Raw genomic sequence first — 17312 nt, forward strand, 5'->3', positions numbered from 1 at the left:
TCTGCCTCTTAAATTTTCAAATAGGTGGTCAGACTAAAAGGCTGGAGTTCAGAGTGGTTTTTTAAATATAGTTTTTATATTATACATCTTGTATTTTTTAAAAATGATAAATACATTTCTGTTCACTGTATTATGTTTACTTTTCCATCAGAGGACCACTAAGAACATTTGTGTTCATCATTTTCCAACATCTGTCCTGACTGGCTACACTACACTGTGCCTTATTTAAAAAGCAGTCTGGTCAGAAACACTTCTTATAACGCCAACATGAGTGAGTGGGCTAAAGAGCTAGAGGCTGAAACAGAGGATATATAAATGTACTACAAATGTACTACAAAGTATAAAGCTTATTGCCTGATGTACATGGACTAACATAAGAGCCAGGCAGCTTATGTTTTAGGCAGTTTTTCAGCAGGAGACTTATCCAGAGCTGGAACTACAAATCTGTCCTCTTATATTTCCAAAAAAGAGGTCAGACTGAAGGGTCAGAATCTCAAGTGTTCAAGTGCTTATGCAGATTAAACACACTTCACTGTATTATGTACAAATGTACTTACTCTATGCCTCGACCTGTGAAGTGTATACATTGTAAAGTCTATTGGTGTGCATTGACAGACTGGGAAGACAGGTAGCATGTGTGTGGGACAGTATCTCTGCAGGAGATCTACCCAGCACTAGGACTACATCATGTGGCCTCAGCACTGGCCATTGTTGAGTGTCGGGGGTTGGGAGGAACTAGCTAAGGGGCCTCTGCTGGTATGTGCTGGTTGTTATTGCAGAAGAGCAGGAGATAGAGATAAGGCCTATAACCACAAGCTCTTCTAGCTGCAGCCACTTGTTCATGACTTCAACTGAATGGTGTTCTCCTGCCTAGCACTCCATTTCCTTGTAAATTCCCTTTAAATCAACATCTTGAAAAGTTTAAGCCTTGTGCATCTAAACAGGAAATATCAAAAACAGCTCCACGAGTGAACACATGCCCAATGTTTGTGTGAGTGAGTGAGTCACACAAAGGGATCAACGCACATAACTTGGACGACCAACATTACATAATCTACTTAGAGCCAGAGAGGAGTGAGGAGGCCTGAGACTGGAGGCCCAGTGCTGGCCCACTGTTCTGCCACATAATCTAACCAGACAGCACAGCTCCTCGGCAAAGAACACAGTGGACTTTGAGAGACAGATTTGTGGCAAAGTCTTTTTTGGGACAGCTCTCTCCTCTCCTCTCCTCTCCTCTCCTCTCCTTCCTGTGTATTTCATAACCGGGCGACAAACCGCAGCCACTAGAACACGCCAAATTTGTCCTAACCGCCGGGACAGGAAGCAGCACGGTCACTGCCAGTTCCTATCATATTACTGTCACCATTCAGTCAAATTTCCACTCGTCCAGAGAGACAGCCTATCTGTGTGTAGTCGAGCCAATTATTTTAGAAGGCACGTCAAGCAGAAGCTTGACGGGTGACAAGTTCTGAAGCCCACTGAGAAGAGTCCAAGCAGGCTTCAGCAAGCCTTGATGTACATCAGCAAAATCATAAAAAAGCTACCAGAAGGAAATCTCTGCCCTTGGGTTCATATAACAGTCGGTTAGATGGATGATGAAAACAGAGCTAATGTGTGAGGAAATCTGGGTGTGTGCCACTCATTTGCTTATCTTGAACGCTGAAGTGAAAACAGAAATCAGGCCAACACGATGTTTTTCCGCCACCCAGTGCTCATTTTGGTGAACTGCAACGGCCTCTTTAGAGACCAGCAGGTAGCCACACGTTTTCTAATCTCCTACGATTTATTTCTAAATGAACAGTGTTTTAGATGGAGGTCCTTTTTCCATCACTGGTATTAAATTAGTACACACCTTGAAGCCACATCATGTTTGAAGGATGGTATTTTCAGTACAAGGCATTACTGGTTAAACTGACGTTTTATTAGCTGCACTGTCATGGTACTCTGGCAAAGCTCATAGTAAAACACTAGATGCTGTTAGTATGTCGTTATTACATTTGATCGTTTTCACATGTCCATCGCTGCAGAACTGGCTGTCAGCCAGCTGCTTGGTTATGGCAGTTAATCTTGGGTGCCACCTGGTGGTCAATGAGAAGGAAAACAAGCAGAAGTCACACTTTACAGTCGATCCTGCTCAGTGCCAGTCAAGAAGTATAAATGTATGTGCTGCACTGTAGAGAAAATGACCAACTCTGAATTTATACACTAGTGGTGATAGGGATCAGGGTTTGCCATGTCTACAACACAAATATAAATATTTAATGTACTTTATTAATGCATGGTATTTTCCAGAAAACTGTCATGAAACAATGCCTCAGGCATTAAGAACCATATTTATAAGCATTTTGTGTAAAACCATTTTGTGAGGTAGCTTTAAAAATGCACACCTCAGATGTCTGGTTCCTATCACTCCCATTGTAAGTCAAGTTGTTAAGTTTCTCTACAATGCACAACTTCATATCAAACCACTATGAATGACTTAATGGTTTCTTAATGATTAAATACTTATGTAAACTAAGATTTGGAACCAGTTAAAATTTTGTAAATCAAACAGAATTTTGTCACTCTGTCACTACAGCATAGATATAGAAAGTAAAGAAATTTAACTTGTATGTATGGAGGTACTTTTAGAAATAACTGTTTAGATTTTTTTCCTCAGCAGAGGTGAACTGCACTTTCTTGTGGTTTTCTCAAGTTATCGGATGTTCCAAGATGAAGCGAAAGCTAAATGAACTGTGTTTAATTACTTGGCTGAGCCTCATTAGGTTACTGACTAAAGATTAGCTCACTCCTCAGTGGCAAAAGACTAGCCTGTAGGAAGGCCATGCAGATAGGACACTTACATTTTTTATCACAGAACTTCAGGCACAGAGCTATTTTTATATGAAAAGCAATGCAGACGGACAAGCATGTATTGTTTCCCATTTTATTGAACACAAGAATTTTCGGACAGAATGAGAAGTCAAAATGGTTTCGGTTAGTACTCAGTATTTACACCAGTGACAGTGAGGAGAGGAGAGGTGGTACCAATGCTTGAGACTTCATAAAAATTTTGTATACAAGAGTGAGAAGGCCCCTGCAGCTGAGAATGGATGGATGGATGGATGGATGGATGAGTTTGTAAGGAGGGTTTTGGGAGGAGAGCTGTGATGGATGGAGTGAGCAAGCGAACGGGTGAGTCAGCTCCCGTCCGACGGAGAGCTTTAGCTACAGACTCATTTGTTTTGGCTCAGAGGACGAGCTCTAGACGCCGTCTGAAACAATCTTTATGCATTGTTTGATGTCTGAACACACTTTCATCCTTAAAAATAAGTTTGGATGGCACGGACACAGCGGTAAACAACTTGCATGTAAACTCACATAGGAATTGGTCCCACATTGAATGGCAGTCGAACAATGCGTCAAAAGCCACAGCAATCTCCAGCGCTTTTTTCCATTTTTTTCTCTTTTTTTTGTTTTTGTTTTCTACTTCTTCAATGAGAAAAACCCATAATGAGAGCTCATGATGTCACAAGGAATTCTTTGTGTGCCTTTTTGGCAGAGTGTTAGTACAAGCCTCTGTTTCTGGTTTCATCACATACCAGAATCCTGCCACGCATAATGTCAATCACGTAAGAAACAAAAGAAAGAATGAGAGAAAAAAAAGGACAAATAAAACCAAAGTGACAAGAAACAGACCACATTGGACAGAACACTCAAAGAGATTCATACACAACAAAGAAAGCCTTTGTCACTGCTGTTCATTTAACAATTTAATGGCAAACCTTGACACCTACGACATCTAGTTTAGAATACAGTGCATGCTCATTTCAGATTGAAAAAATAGCCTTTTAACAGACATGGTTATAGTCTGGATTGATTCACAGCAATGCTGATGATGCAGAGGACTTCTGGCCAATCAAAGTCAAGTTTAGTTTAGAGGCTGCATCATTTGGTAATGGTGGGCTTCCCACAGTAACATTTCTGAGGGTGAACAAATGGTCTTATTTTGCATCAGTTAAAAAGAGGCAAGGTCTGGAGTATGCGGCTAAAAGTCATCACGCTCACGTACTCCCCAAAACATATGCGACAACACAACACACTGAGCAAAGAAACAATTATATTTCACAGTTTACAGACCCGAACCGTTTCACACGTCCTCAGAATAGTCGTCCAAAGACAAAGTAGGCTTCTATTCCCAAACTACCTTTTCGCTGCTCCTCCAGAGTTTCAGTAAAGGCAGGCACTGAATGCTCAGACTACAGGCCTGCTTCAGAGAGGCTGTTTAAGTTTGAAGGCACCTTCTCCTTTTTATCTTTGAGTTTCACCTGTTTTTTCCTGTCGCCTGTATATCGTTGCTGACTTTTTTTATTTATTTATTTTTTCCTTTATTTTACCGAGATGGAACATTATCTGAACTAATAGCTACACTTTTCACAACCTATGGATATTTGTTTCAAGTCTATGACAAAGAACACGTTGTATTCACACTAGGTTATTCACGCATTCACAGTGCACAAGCTTGCAGACTAAAGAATGAAAAACACTGTACAAATCAAAGATCACCCCCCCCCCCCGACTCTTCGTTATCCTCACTGGAGTACTATGGCTTAAATAAAGAAAATAATAAAAATAATTTGGCCATTCATTTATTTAATGCATAAAAAACCCTAAATGTCTTTTTTCATCTTCTTCATTGCTGCTAATATTTAAATGGGGCACATCTGCTGCAGCTGCCCATTGGAGGCACTGTTTATCAATGATGCAGGCTGAAGCAAATACAGGGACAGGTACAAGAGCTGCTGAACGCACGGTGGTGTGCACACTCATGTTTTAAGTCAACAACTGGCCCACTTGAGCATGTGTGGCCATCGTAGCTGTGCCTCAACACAGCGGTGGGCTCGTACCCTTTAGGAGATTTTGATCCCTCTCAAAAAGCTCTGTTTTGGTTCTATTACAGAGTGAAATGCGGGGAGGAGCTCTCACCTCACTATGTTCACAGCAGGGGAGCTCCCTTTCTGTCAACCTAAAATAAACAGGCTTGTGAAGTGAACAAAAAAGAAACAAAGAGGGGGAATGAGATAAGTAGGTGTTGCTATAGAAGATAAAAACCAGTGGTAATTGTCTGACCCAAAAGCCAACTCTGACTTGTAGGGTGGCACCTGGTATGAAGCCTTTTAGCTGTGTTTGTTTTTTTTTTAAAGAAGAAAGCAAGCTCTGTGTTCATAAGGGGAATACAAACGTAAAAGATGTAAACACTAAGGGCCGTAATGAAAACAATAAAAAAAGGGCTTTATGAGAAAAAAATGCAAAGCAAGCATGCGAAACAATCTAAAATAAACAGTCAAAAAATAAACATAAAATAAAAGGCAGTTACTTTTGTACATTATTTAAACACAAGAAAAGCTTAAGAAATGTTCCCCAAAATCCATACGTGGCGCAAAATAATGAAACACAGCAATACTGCATGTACATAAGTGAAAGAGCATAGGTAAAGACAGTCTACATGCCTGTGTATGTGTTTGTGTACAACGCAAAAAAGGCATTATTGAGGAATAAAGCTACAGTTCCCCATTCTTAACTATTCCCACTGATATCGAGCTGCTGTTCTGAGTGAAAGGCAGGTGATGCTGACTGGAGAGACCACAGACAGAGGAGGTCAGGTAGAGTGCACTAAAGGTAAAGGAACTTTCCTTCGCATTGTGTGTGAACACAGAGAAACTAAACGTATAAGGAAAGAAAAATGAGAAAACAAACAAACCAAAAAAAAAAACAAAGGCATGTGCACGAGTTCTTTAGGCGCTCTATACATCTACAAACTCATCTTTTTTTGTTCTGCAAACTCATAGAAGACACTGAAGAAAGAATCAAGACTTTTTTTGTTGTTTTGATGTGGCGGTGATGCTCGGAGGCCCTAGGGTACTGGATCACGCTTTGCTCTCATTGCCGTTTGTCTGAGGGGCTTCATTGGGCACTGTCTTCACCTCTGCCGGGAGCTTCTTCACCTCCGTGTCCTCCGATTTACTCTTCTCATCTGCAACAATCTTACCGCTGGGGAAAGAAAGAGAGACACCACTTCATCAGCAGCAGCTCTCTGCACTGAGCATCCAGATGCTGTTTGCTGTCTTCATAAGTCTACTAAACTGCTTTAGTTTTTGGGGGTGGAAATTCATTCCAGTGGAACCAATGTATTTCACACATAACAGGATCTGTTTGGCTATCTTATCCTGACATCAAAGATGTACTGCAGACTGTTACAGGCCTTTTTATGAGAGGATGTATCGAGACAGACTAAATACAATGATGATGTAGATGACTGTCACAGGATCACACAGGCTGGGAGAGAATAGCAACAGCATGGTATCAGAGAGGCAGTCCCTTGGGCTAGATTCAAATCCAGCTGCCTAGACAGTACCCATAAAACTCTAAACATTAACCTTCCCCTTGATGTTTATTGAATGTACAATAATTCACTGACACATGAAAGGGTTTCTTCTGGGGCTGGCTGGTCCAGCGTGCAAAGATATTAAGCAAATTCATCTACTGCAAACCGTCCAGAATTATGAGACTCTAGCTCAGATTAAATTTTCCCTTCTAAGGAGATGACAGAACTGATAGCAGGACTGCAAAGAGAAGTTTTCCCACATGATTTCTCAATGGACCAATTCATGGCCAGCGCTGATTGCCAGTAATGGAACAGACTAGCCTCGTATCAGAGTGCCAAATCATTCATAAATGGTAATGAATCATGAAAATGAATGATGAACTTTGCAAGAGGGAAATTGGGAGAGACGCTTGCTAATTGCATGTCTGACATATTCACTCCTCTCAGCCAGGCCAAGCTATTTTTAGTGCCACCTGACCTGTGGAAAGGAACTGCTATTAGCTGGACACGTGTGGCTGCACAGTACATACATCAAAAGCTAGCGGCTACCTTCAAACTGTAACCCAGGACCACCAGCATGGCTGTAGCGGCCTCACAGTCTCACCGGACGCAGCTGTCAGCCACAGTGGGCTTTTGTAGGGGAAGAATAGAAGCAGTGGAGTGCAGGCGTCTCTCGTTACCATCTACACCATCTCAGTGGTACGACAGTCTCAGTGGAGGGCTCCTTTAGTGACATTCTTACTGTGATAGTGATCCGCACTGTTCAGCGCCCTTCCCTGAGTATCACTGTATACCTTCAGCACAATAAAGCTATCTGAGTCCACTGGTGACTTGTGTGAAGAACAGCCAGTATTGGTGATGGAGGTTAGGAAGCGCTGGGTGGCACACCTGCAATAACAGACTACCTGTAGGAGCTTGTAAGGAAGACTCTGAATGTGTAACATTGAATACACTGAATTTATTCCCCTTAATACTGCCCTTAACTCAGATGTAGTCTAATACCCAAGAGATTTTTGGTGTCCGAAGTTTGTTTCTTAAGTTTGCACTTGAGCTACAAAGCTAACTTACCAACAGAAATGCTCACAAGACACTTTGTGTCGAGTCTTGAATCTGCACTAGATCATTTTAGTTTAGCCTTGTTAAGAACTGCAGGCACTGCATTGCAGAAAATTAATCAGTTAGAAATGGCTTCAAATAACAAGCCTTTGATTATTCAAAAATCATCTGAAAGACAAACCTCAAACACTACACACAGTAAACCTGGTGCTTAAGGGAAAGAGGCTAAGCAACATGAAATGGTTCTTTAGTCAGAAGTTTGTAAAGCAAGTATGCTAGCCAGCACAATCGCTAATCCACCTGAACTTTTAGAGGATTTTAAAGGAATGAGACTTATTGTCTTATTAAAGCTTCAGCTACAGTAGCTATTGTTTATTGCCCGTGAATGAGTCATAAATGAATGGGAGTAAATGGAGCTCAACAGCTAAAAATGAAAAGTTAAAATAGTTTCTAATCTCTTTTCCAGAACATTTCTTTAATTTTAGAAAGTAGAAGGACGTATTTCACTAATAAAACAAAGAAATCCTCCCTATATATATATTTCCTTTTCTCTATAGCAAACGGGTTTTGGGCAGCAGAAGGCAGGCATTACTGCTAGAGCGTGACAATTGAGAGGCGAGCAGAGCAGCTCATTGGCTGTTCGCACTCACTGACGTCATGAACATACATGAGGCGCCTTTTTAAACTCCTATAGCTTGAGTTTAAAAGCTCTTAAAATCATAACAGCGATACTAATATGTTTTACGCTGTTCAGTGTCCACGAAATGACTGTATTCTTTTACATTAAAAATGTAAAAAGATGTTGCTCAAATGCTCCATATCAACCCATTCATTTTGGACTCACTCAAGAGCTCCCTCTAGCTTCTGAAAAACCGAGAAGACATTGCAGAGAGGTCATTCTAACATGCTAGCCAATTGTTTCAAGCTCTTTTTACCTTTTTTTAAACACCACATTTACTGCATGTACTATCAGAATAAAGTTTTTTTTAATAATAAAGGCTTGTTAGTTAAAGCCATCTCAAACTTGCTGCTGTGAGAGACTGTAGAGCTATAATTACATTTACATTTTTGGCATTTGGCAGACACTCTTATCTAGAGTGACTTACAATTTGATCATTTTACACAGGCAGGCGAAGGTAGTATTAGGAGTCGTACTGGTTTACCGTAGGGTGCTTGCCCAAGCAGGGAACTGAAGGTTTGTAAAGCAAAGGTTTTGTTCATTTATTGCATTAAGGTTAAACTTTCATCCATCGTGAGTTTTTTTTTTCAGGCTGAAACTTCATAAGGTTTTAGTTTTAAGTCAGAGTCAAGTCATGTGTTATTTAAGGCCAAGTCAGAGTTAAGTCACAAGTCAGTCAGTCAGCATGCAACTTCAGTGTGACTCAAGTTCCCATCTCTGCTTATCACACCAATTAGCCAGTTTGCATTATATAAACTGCATGCAGGTCATAACACAATGTTTGATGACAAAATATATTGCATATGCAAAAATAGTAGCAGCAGCTGTCTTAATCTCTGTTTTTACCATCTTTATAGATAATTGTGTCATGTAGTGTCCGAAGCTATAGAAGCAAATCCATGTGTCAATTACTTATCAACTCTGCATAGTTCAAGGCAAATATGTGATGATTTAGTCATGGTAGCCTTGAAGGTCTTGCACACAAATAAAGAAGCAAATTTCAGATATTAAACATGTTGCCAGACCCGTCTCTAATAGCAAATAACAGTGGAAGCCTAAGCCAGATAAGGTGGTGGAGATCAGGCTAAATCACAGACATCCCTTTTGTCTGTTTGTATCCACAGCTTGGTGCCATTCAAGGTGAATTCCTGTGTGCGAAACTCTCATCTTTTAAGACGAGATCAAAATACCTAAAAAAAGTTGTCTCAATAGAGAACAGTTGGAAACTCGTCAGGTATCTGTTCTGTAAAAGCTGAGCAGGATGCGTTGGAAGTCTTCACTGGGGGCTGGTGCTGAGGCAGGATGAATCCCCCCTCTGTCACACACACATGCACACAGACGGCTAAACCAATAAATCCAGGAGGCGGGGAACCTCCCTGTGGCGTCCCTGCTCGGATCAGATGACTGAAGGAGAGAGGGAGGCAGCATCTGAAGTGCGCTAGCTGGGGAGGCTGGGTGAGTGGCGGAAAGAGCAAAGTGCTCTGCATAAAGAGGAGAGAGGCGAAAAACAAAGTCTGTGGTAAATATTTAAAAATTCCACCTCGCTCCCTAGTGGTGAATCTTAGCAGCCTGTTAACAGCCTCTTCCTTTGTACTTTCAAACATGAAGCAAGTAGCGGATACTAAAGAGGTGCGCTTTTATGCTAGCTCTCTGTGTGTGGCATGCAAATCAGCCCTCCTCACATGCAAACACATGCACACAAGCACGCCCAGCAGGCTGAGATGAGCAAGCTCAGACAATGTGGTCTCCATACACAATTCTACAAAGCCTTCTGGCAAGCGAGGCCATGGCCTGAAGTTGAGCAGACTGACTGTCCAAGGTAACAAATGGACATGTTTGATTCATCAGAGCGTTCTGCATCAGAGAGCTTACAGGAGAAGGAAGCTATCTGAGTAGCAGACAAAAGCAGCAAAGCCTCATGTTCATGCATGCCAACACAACACAGGAATCCAGCTGCTGTGTGCCAGGCCTGACAGAGGCCATCATTAGCATGCTGAACATGAATCACCTGAAGGGAGAGCGTTATGCTCATTAAAAAAAAATATTTCCATCAACCTTCAACATTCCCACAATCACACTTCCTCCAGAGATGCATTAAGATCCCTCATTGACATTTCTCTCTCAAGGAATGGACATTTGTACTATTTTTGTTATTCAAATATCCACACTGTTAAACCAATAGTATTTAAAAATCACAAAATAATACAAGGTTTATTTTTTCACTTTAAATTAATCTTAAGTAAAAGAATACTATGTTTGGATATCTGTATATTTGATTTGCCACACCCATTCCTAGTACTGCCCCATATCAAGCACCATTTCGCGTTTGCTGCTGCCTGTCTTAGAGATATTAGAAGCATCAATTAGCCAGCCCCTCAAACAAAACCTAATAGAAAGCCAACAAACTTCACACTTCCATAATGGGTTTGTGTTTGAAAGGCTGCCATGAGTGATCCAAAGTTTTACCAGCAAGGCAGATAAGCCATGCAGAACAGTTCTCTGCTTAAGAACACTACACTTCAGCGTAGATGTGAAAAGACGATTGATAAAACTGCATAAGGATGCAAGATACTGCAACTAACCATTATTTTTATAATCAATCTATCAACTATTGTTTGATTCATTGACAAGCCTAACCGTTTTATTTTGTTTGCCTCAACTGTTTAAAGTTCCATCTGTGTACACACTCATTTTCTTAACTGCTTCTGCTTCTGGGTCACTGGGTGGGGGGTGCTGAAGCTATCCCAGCGGTCGATGTGTGGAGGTCGGGAAACAGGTTGCCAGTTCATCGCAGGGCAGACTGACAGACAAGTACATTTACACATACCAGTGGCAATTTAGTGTGTCCAACTGGTCTAACTGCATGTCTTTGGACTGTAGTTGGATACGGGGGGAAAGGAGCACACAGAAAGGGCACCGGTTGGGATTGAACCCAGGCCCTTCTTACTATGAGGCGACAGCACTATCCACTGCGCCACTGTGAAGCAACATCGTCCCCAATACTTTCCATCAGAAGGACCAGGTAGATCATCTGAACATTACAGAGCATCACAGATGATGTGTCCATGTCTATAACTGACATTATTGATGATGAATCGATTTGATCAACTAATCATTGCAGCTGTAATGATAAACTGGCAGCATTTCTTCATGAAAGGTGAGGATGTGAAGGCATGAGTGATTGAGTGGGTGGGTGAGTGAGTGAGTGAATGGGTGAGTGGAACAGTGAGGGCGAAGAGAGACAAACACTAACACAGGAGAGGTGGAGAGTGGTGAGCACAGAGACAAACACACGAGTAGAGATCTAGAGGTGACCATACTCGTCCTGACTGGGTGCGGGCTGTGCGGTGGTGGAGTCAGAGGAGGGCGTGCGCAGCGTGTCAAATGCGTCCTGGGCCACATCAGTGTTTGACGACTGGAGGGCCCCTCCGTCTACCTGCTTGGAGTCCGTAGCTGTTGGGGGGCTTTGGACCGGCTCCGCTGGGCTTTTGGCCCCAGCGCTCTGAACTGAGTCGGCTTTGGGGTCAGACAAGGGGGCCGGTTTTAGGGCTTCTGAGGGTTTAGCAGTGTGAGTGGAAGGGCCATCGCTCAGGTCCACCAGCGGAGCCACAGCAGCAGCGGGGGAGGTAGGAGAGGTGACGTTGGTTTTTGGGGTGCTAGACTGAGGGGCTGCTTTGGGCTCAGATGCACTGGGGGCAGTGCTGGAGGTAAGGGTGGTGCTTTCACTAGCAGGGCTGTCAGTGACTGCCTCTGAGTTAGAGGCTAAAGAGGGGAGCAAATCCACTACTGTGGCTGTAGTGTCAGCAGCATGCCTAAGAGGACAGGGGAAGATGAGGAAGAGGGGAATAGAAAGAGAGAGTGAGAGGGAGTGAGAAAGAGAGAGTAAGTGACAAGTCAAGAGAGAGAGACAAAGACAGAGAGAAGAAAGAGAGAATAAAGAAAAATGAGAAAGAAGAGAGACCAAGACAAAGAAAAGAGAGAGAGAACAGGAAGAGAGAAGTGAAGGGAAGGGAAAAGGGAGAGAGAGTGAGAGAGAGAGAGAGAGAGAGAGAAAGGGAAAATGAGAGATGGGATTGAGACAATGAGAGAGAGAGAGAGAGAGAGAGAGAGAGAGAGAAAATACAGGGGAGACAGAAAAACAGAGAGAAGGCGACAGAGGAAGATAAATGCAGGGGGAGACAATAAGAGAGAGAGAGAGAGAGAGAGAGAACAGGGGAAAGAGGAGGAAAACAGAAGAGAAAAAAGGCGTATAGCCAGATTTTCAGGAAGAAAAAGAAAAGAGGCAGAAGGAGGCCGGGGCACAAATACATACAGTGTAAGTGCAACATGCGGTTTCAAAGTGAAGAAATAAAAATATATTCATGTTAGTCAGTATCATAGTGTTAAAGCAGTGAGAGATACACTCTGTGCTATCTCCAGCATAAACAAGCGCCCTCTTAAGCATTCATTCCATAAACATGAGAGGACACAGAATAATAAAAGTGCCTCACACTGCATCTGTGGTAAACACTACATGACTCAAAAGGCAAGCACCAGGCTTATGCGTTCTTTCCCTGGAGGTGAGCGAACTAATCACACTTACAGCAACACTACTGTCCAGATCCTGTGCTGCATTCTGAGCATGATCAACCTGAGACCGGTCCCCATGGACCAAACTCCTTAAATAGCTCTCCAGCCACTCATGTATTAGCTTCTATTCAGGTCGTTCCCAGAGGTCACTATTGTGACAGTGATATCATTAGCCACCTATTCTCATGAAACCATTTCTTTCATAATCAAGCCTAATGCACACCACGAGTGCAATATGACCCTGGCCACAATTAATTTTGGCCAAGGGCCTTTTTTTGCTCTTGTCTAGCTTTGCTTTCATGCGTGGATGTATGTGAGACAGAGGGACTCACTCAGGGTCGGTAAGAGGAGTAGTCTCATTGGGTTCAGTGGGGCCTCCTCCCTCGTGGTTGGGGGTGCGCTCCTCCTCTGTCCTCACCTCTACTATCGGCTCTTTGGACTCATCCTTCCTGTTTGAGAACCACAGATGGTGAAGGTTAGCTGGAGACAGAAGCATTTTATCAGCAGAGCGAAACAGCTCATTTAGGACTGCTTCAAAGGGGAATTCCGCCAATTTGTCTACATTTCTGCATATTTTTCTCTTATTCATTACTGCAACTACCTCTAGTCGGATATCTGTTAGAGTAGATCATGTAACTCTTGTTGGTAGTTAGCATTTTTGTCTATTTAATTGACAACAGTATGCCTGAAACCACAAAAGTAAGTTTAATTGAGATTACTTAACAACTCAACACGGTTTAAATCAAGTGTGTAGTAATTTGCATCAGTCTGTATGATGCTAATTGATGGGATATAAGCATTGGTATGTTTATTAGCTGCATTTGTCCAATAGTTCCAAACCTAAAGAAGCAAACTTCTAACACCAAACACAGTTGGTCAGCTACATTTGGGGTTGGGGAAAAAAGTGTAAATGATTTTTTTAGTGTCACACACACAATCACAATAAATGTACAGGACACTTGCTAGAATACTAGGAAGCTTTGTGTCATAGAACTGATATCTGTCACAGCTCTGTTCTTTTCACTTGTTTTATATGATATTTTTATGTAAATACTCTTGGTTTTGTTTTTGTAGAGTCTTCAACTACTGTTGCATTGACTCTGACAATGCTTCATTTTCTTCACATGGAACCTGCTTGTTATTTAAGTTGTGATCTGTGATACAAAGATAATCTATATACTGCTCAAAAAATAAAGGGAACACTCAAATAACACATCCTAGATCTGAATGAATGAAATATTCTCATTGAATACTTTCTTCTGTACAAAGTTGAATGTGCTGACAACAAAATCACACAAAAATCATTAATGGAAATCAAATTTATTAATGAATGGAGGCCTGGATTTGGAGTCACACACAATTAAAGTGGAAAAACACACTACAGGTTGATTGAGTAATGTCCTTAAAACAAGTCAAAATGAGGCTCAGTATTGTGTGTTGCCTCCACGTGCCTGTATGACCTCCCTACAACGCCTGGGCATGCTCCTGATGAGGTGGCGGATGGTCTCCTGAGGGATCTCCTCCCAGACCTGGACTAAAGCATCCGCCAACTCCTGGACAGTCTGTGTCATCTCGGTTTCTAATGGCAGTCAGGCTACCTCTGGCGAGCACATGGATTACTGACCCACTGCCAAACTGGTCATGCTGAAGGATGTTGCAGGCAGCAGATCGCTCTCCACGGCGTCTCCAGACTCTGTCACGTCTGTCACATGTGCTCAGTGTGAACCTGCTTTCATCTGTGAAGAGCACAGGGCGCCAGTGGCGAATTTGGCAATCCTGGTGTTCTCTGGCAAATGCCAAGTGTCCTGCTGTTGGGCTGTGAGCACAACCCCCATCTGTGGACGTCGGGCCCTCATACCATCCTCATGGAGTCGGTTTCTAACCGTTTGTGCAGGCCACCGATTTGTGGCCTGTTGGAGGTCATTTTTCAGGGCTCTGCCAGTTCTCCTCCTGTTCCTACTTGCACAAAGGCGGAGGTAGCGGTCCTGCTGCTGGGTTGTTGCCCTCCTACGGCCTCCTCCACGTCTCCTGGTGTACTGGCCTGTCTCCTGGTAGCGCCTCCAGCCTCTGGACACTACGCTGACAGACACAGCAAACCTTCTTGCCACAGCTCGCATTGATGTGCCATCCTGGATGAGCTGCACTACCTGAGCCACTTGTGTGGGTTGTCAAGTCCGTCTTATGCTACCACGAGTGTGAAAGCACCACCAACATTCAAAAGTGACCAAAACATCAGCCAGAAAGCAGAAAGGTACTGAGAAGTGGTCTGTGGACCCACCTGCAGAACCTCTCCTTTATTGGGAGTGTCTTGCTAATTGGCAATAATTTCCACCTGTTGTCTATTCCATTTGCACAACAGCTGTGAAATTGATTGTCAATCAGTGTTGCTTCCTAAGTGGACAGTTTGATTTCACAGAAGTTTGATTTACTTGGAGTTATATTGTGTTGTTTAAGTGTTCCCTTTATTTTTTTGAGCAGTGTATATATCTATATATATATAGAGCAATATATACAGCAACCAATGGGGATAAATAAAGTCTTGCAGAATCTCATTCAACTTTTTAGAAGACATTTTTCTATGAAGAATAGTTTGACAATGCTGATTTCATGGTTTTGTCAAAAAAAAAAGTGACTCCACATAAGCGGCGCCCTTTCTTCATATTCTCATTCTAAAGTGGAACACAGTTCCCCTCCACTGCTCTCCTCTTAACTCTGCAGCAATCAGCCAATATTCCCTTCATTCTCATTCACAGAGCAAGATATGTTCAAATCAGGCCTGTATCAGGGTCTCCTGGAGAGCTGATGGAGATGATAAAGACAGTGGAACTCCGACTGATAGTAATAACAGAACCAAGAGCTCTGCAGCAAAGAGCTTTGCAGCGTACACTGTGTGCACAATTATTAGGCGAGTGATTTAAAGGCAAGTGAGTATTTTGACCATATTATCATTTTTAGGCATATTTTCTAACTCCAAGCTGGATAAACTTGAATGCTTAATGGATTTAAGCATAGCAAGTGATGTGTATCTGTGTAATGAGGGAGGGTGTGGCCTAAGGAGGTCAACGCCCTATATCAAGGTGTGCATAATTATTAGGCAGCTTTTTTCTTTAGGCAAAATGGGCCAAAAAAGAGATTGAACTGACTTTGAAAAGTCAAAAATGACCAAAAGTCTCTCAGAGGGATGCAGAATTCTTGAAATTGCTAAGATATTGGGGCGTGATCACAGAACCATCAAACATTTTGTTGCAAATAGTCAACAGGGTCGCAAGAAACGTGCTGAGAAAAAAAGATGCAAATTAACTGCCAAGGATTTGAGAAGAATCAAGCATGAAGCTACCAGGAACCTATTATCTTCCAGTTCTGTCATATCCAGAACTGCAACCTAGCTGGAGTATCAAGAAGTACAAGATGTACTTCTTGATAGATGCGCTCAGAGACATGGCCAAGGTCAGGAAGCTGAAACCCGACCACCACTGAACAAGACACATATGACCAGATGGATGGGCCCATGGCTGGATCAGTAACGGAACAGAGCTCCACTTCGAGTCAGACACAAGCAAGGTGGAGGTGGGGTACTGGTATGGGCTGGTATTATTAAAGATGAGCTGGTTGGACCTTTTTGTGTTGAAGATGGGCTCAAAATCAACTCCCAAGCCTACTGCCAGTTTTTAGAAGACACATTCTTTAAGCAGTGGTACAGGAAGAATCTGCATCTTTCAAAAATACAATGATTTTTATGCAGGACGATGCTCCATCACATGCATCCAAGTACTCCTCTGTATGGCTCTCCAGTAAAGGCATTAAAGATGAAAAACTTATGACATAGCCCCCTTCCTCACCTGACCTGAACCCAATTGAGAACTTGTGGGCGATTCTTAAACGGGACATTTACAGTGAAGGAAAACAGTACACCTCTCTGAACAGGGTCTGGGAGGCTGTGGTTGCTGCTGCACAAAAAGTTGATCGTCAACAGATCAAGAAACTGACAGACTCCATGAATGGAAGGCTTATCACTGTTATTAAAAAGAAGGGTGGCTGTATTGGTCACTCATTTTTTTTTTATTTCTCCGAAATGTTCATTGGAAAGTTTTGAGTTGTTTGTTTATAATTCTCACTTGAACAGATGAAAATAAAAAAGTGAGATGGGAAAATGTGTGTTTTTCATTTTATTTTCATTTAATAATTCTGCACCATTATAGTTGCCCAATAAATGTGCACATATAGATATTCTCCTAAGAAAGCCAAAACCTCACTTTATTTTTCTTAAACATTCATGTTTGAGGTTTATTAACATTTTGGATTAACCGAGAGCACTGTAGTTGGTCATTAATAAAAATAATCCTCAAAAATAAGACTTGCCTAATAATTGTGCACACAGTGTAGAGCAATGAAAAAAGACGAAGAGCGCTCACGTAAAGGCCGCTTTGCCCTCCTCTACGTCCTTGCCCTTGGTGGTGGGCCCAGACTTGCCGCAGAAGTTGACAGCAATGCACATGAGGAGGCCGCACTTGTTGAGGAAGTAGCATGTGACGTCCACACCAAAGAGCAGCAGGAGAAAGACCACAATGAGGATGCCCACGATAGCTCCTGTACCCAAGCCGGAACCGCTGGCCACTGTGTCTTAGGAAGGAAGGAGGACAGAGA

General features: G+C 42.4%; 1 protein-coding gene across 12 annotated transcripts in view; it reads right to left on the reverse strand.

Annotated features, from left to right (window-relative positions):
* Positions 1-2912: 2912 nt before the first annotated feature.
* Positions 2913-17312, reverse strand: part of ncam1a (neural cell adhesion molecule 1a) — a 244826-nt gene continuing 230426 nt past the window's right edge. For 7 of the 12 annotated variants that reach the window (XM_017719843.2, XM_017719840.2, XM_017719837.2 and 4 more), the window contains 4 exons: positions 17081-17288; positions 13001-13117; positions 11420-11911; positions 2913-6030 (listed from right to left, as the gene is read on the reverse strand). In XM_017719843.2, coding sequence (XP_017575332.1) covers positions 5907-6030; positions 11420-11911; positions 13001-13117; positions 17081-17288 — 941 coding nt within the window. In that variant the 3' untranslated portion in view covers positions 2913-5906. The remainder of the gene's footprint in view (positions 6031-11419; positions 11912-13000; positions 13118-17080; positions 17289-17312) is intronic. The other 5 variants (XM_017719846.2, XM_017719849.2, XM_017719847.2 and 2 more) reach the window with 2 other exon arrangements.

The sequence above is a fragment of the Pygocentrus nattereri genome, chromosome 16 (genome assembly GCF_015220715.1).
Source record: "Pygocentrus nattereri isolate fPygNat1 chromosome 16, fPygNat1.pri, whole genome shotgun sequence".
Taxonomy (NCBI): Eukaryota; Metazoa; Chordata; class Actinopteri; order Characiformes; family Serrasalmidae; genus Pygocentrus; species Pygocentrus nattereri.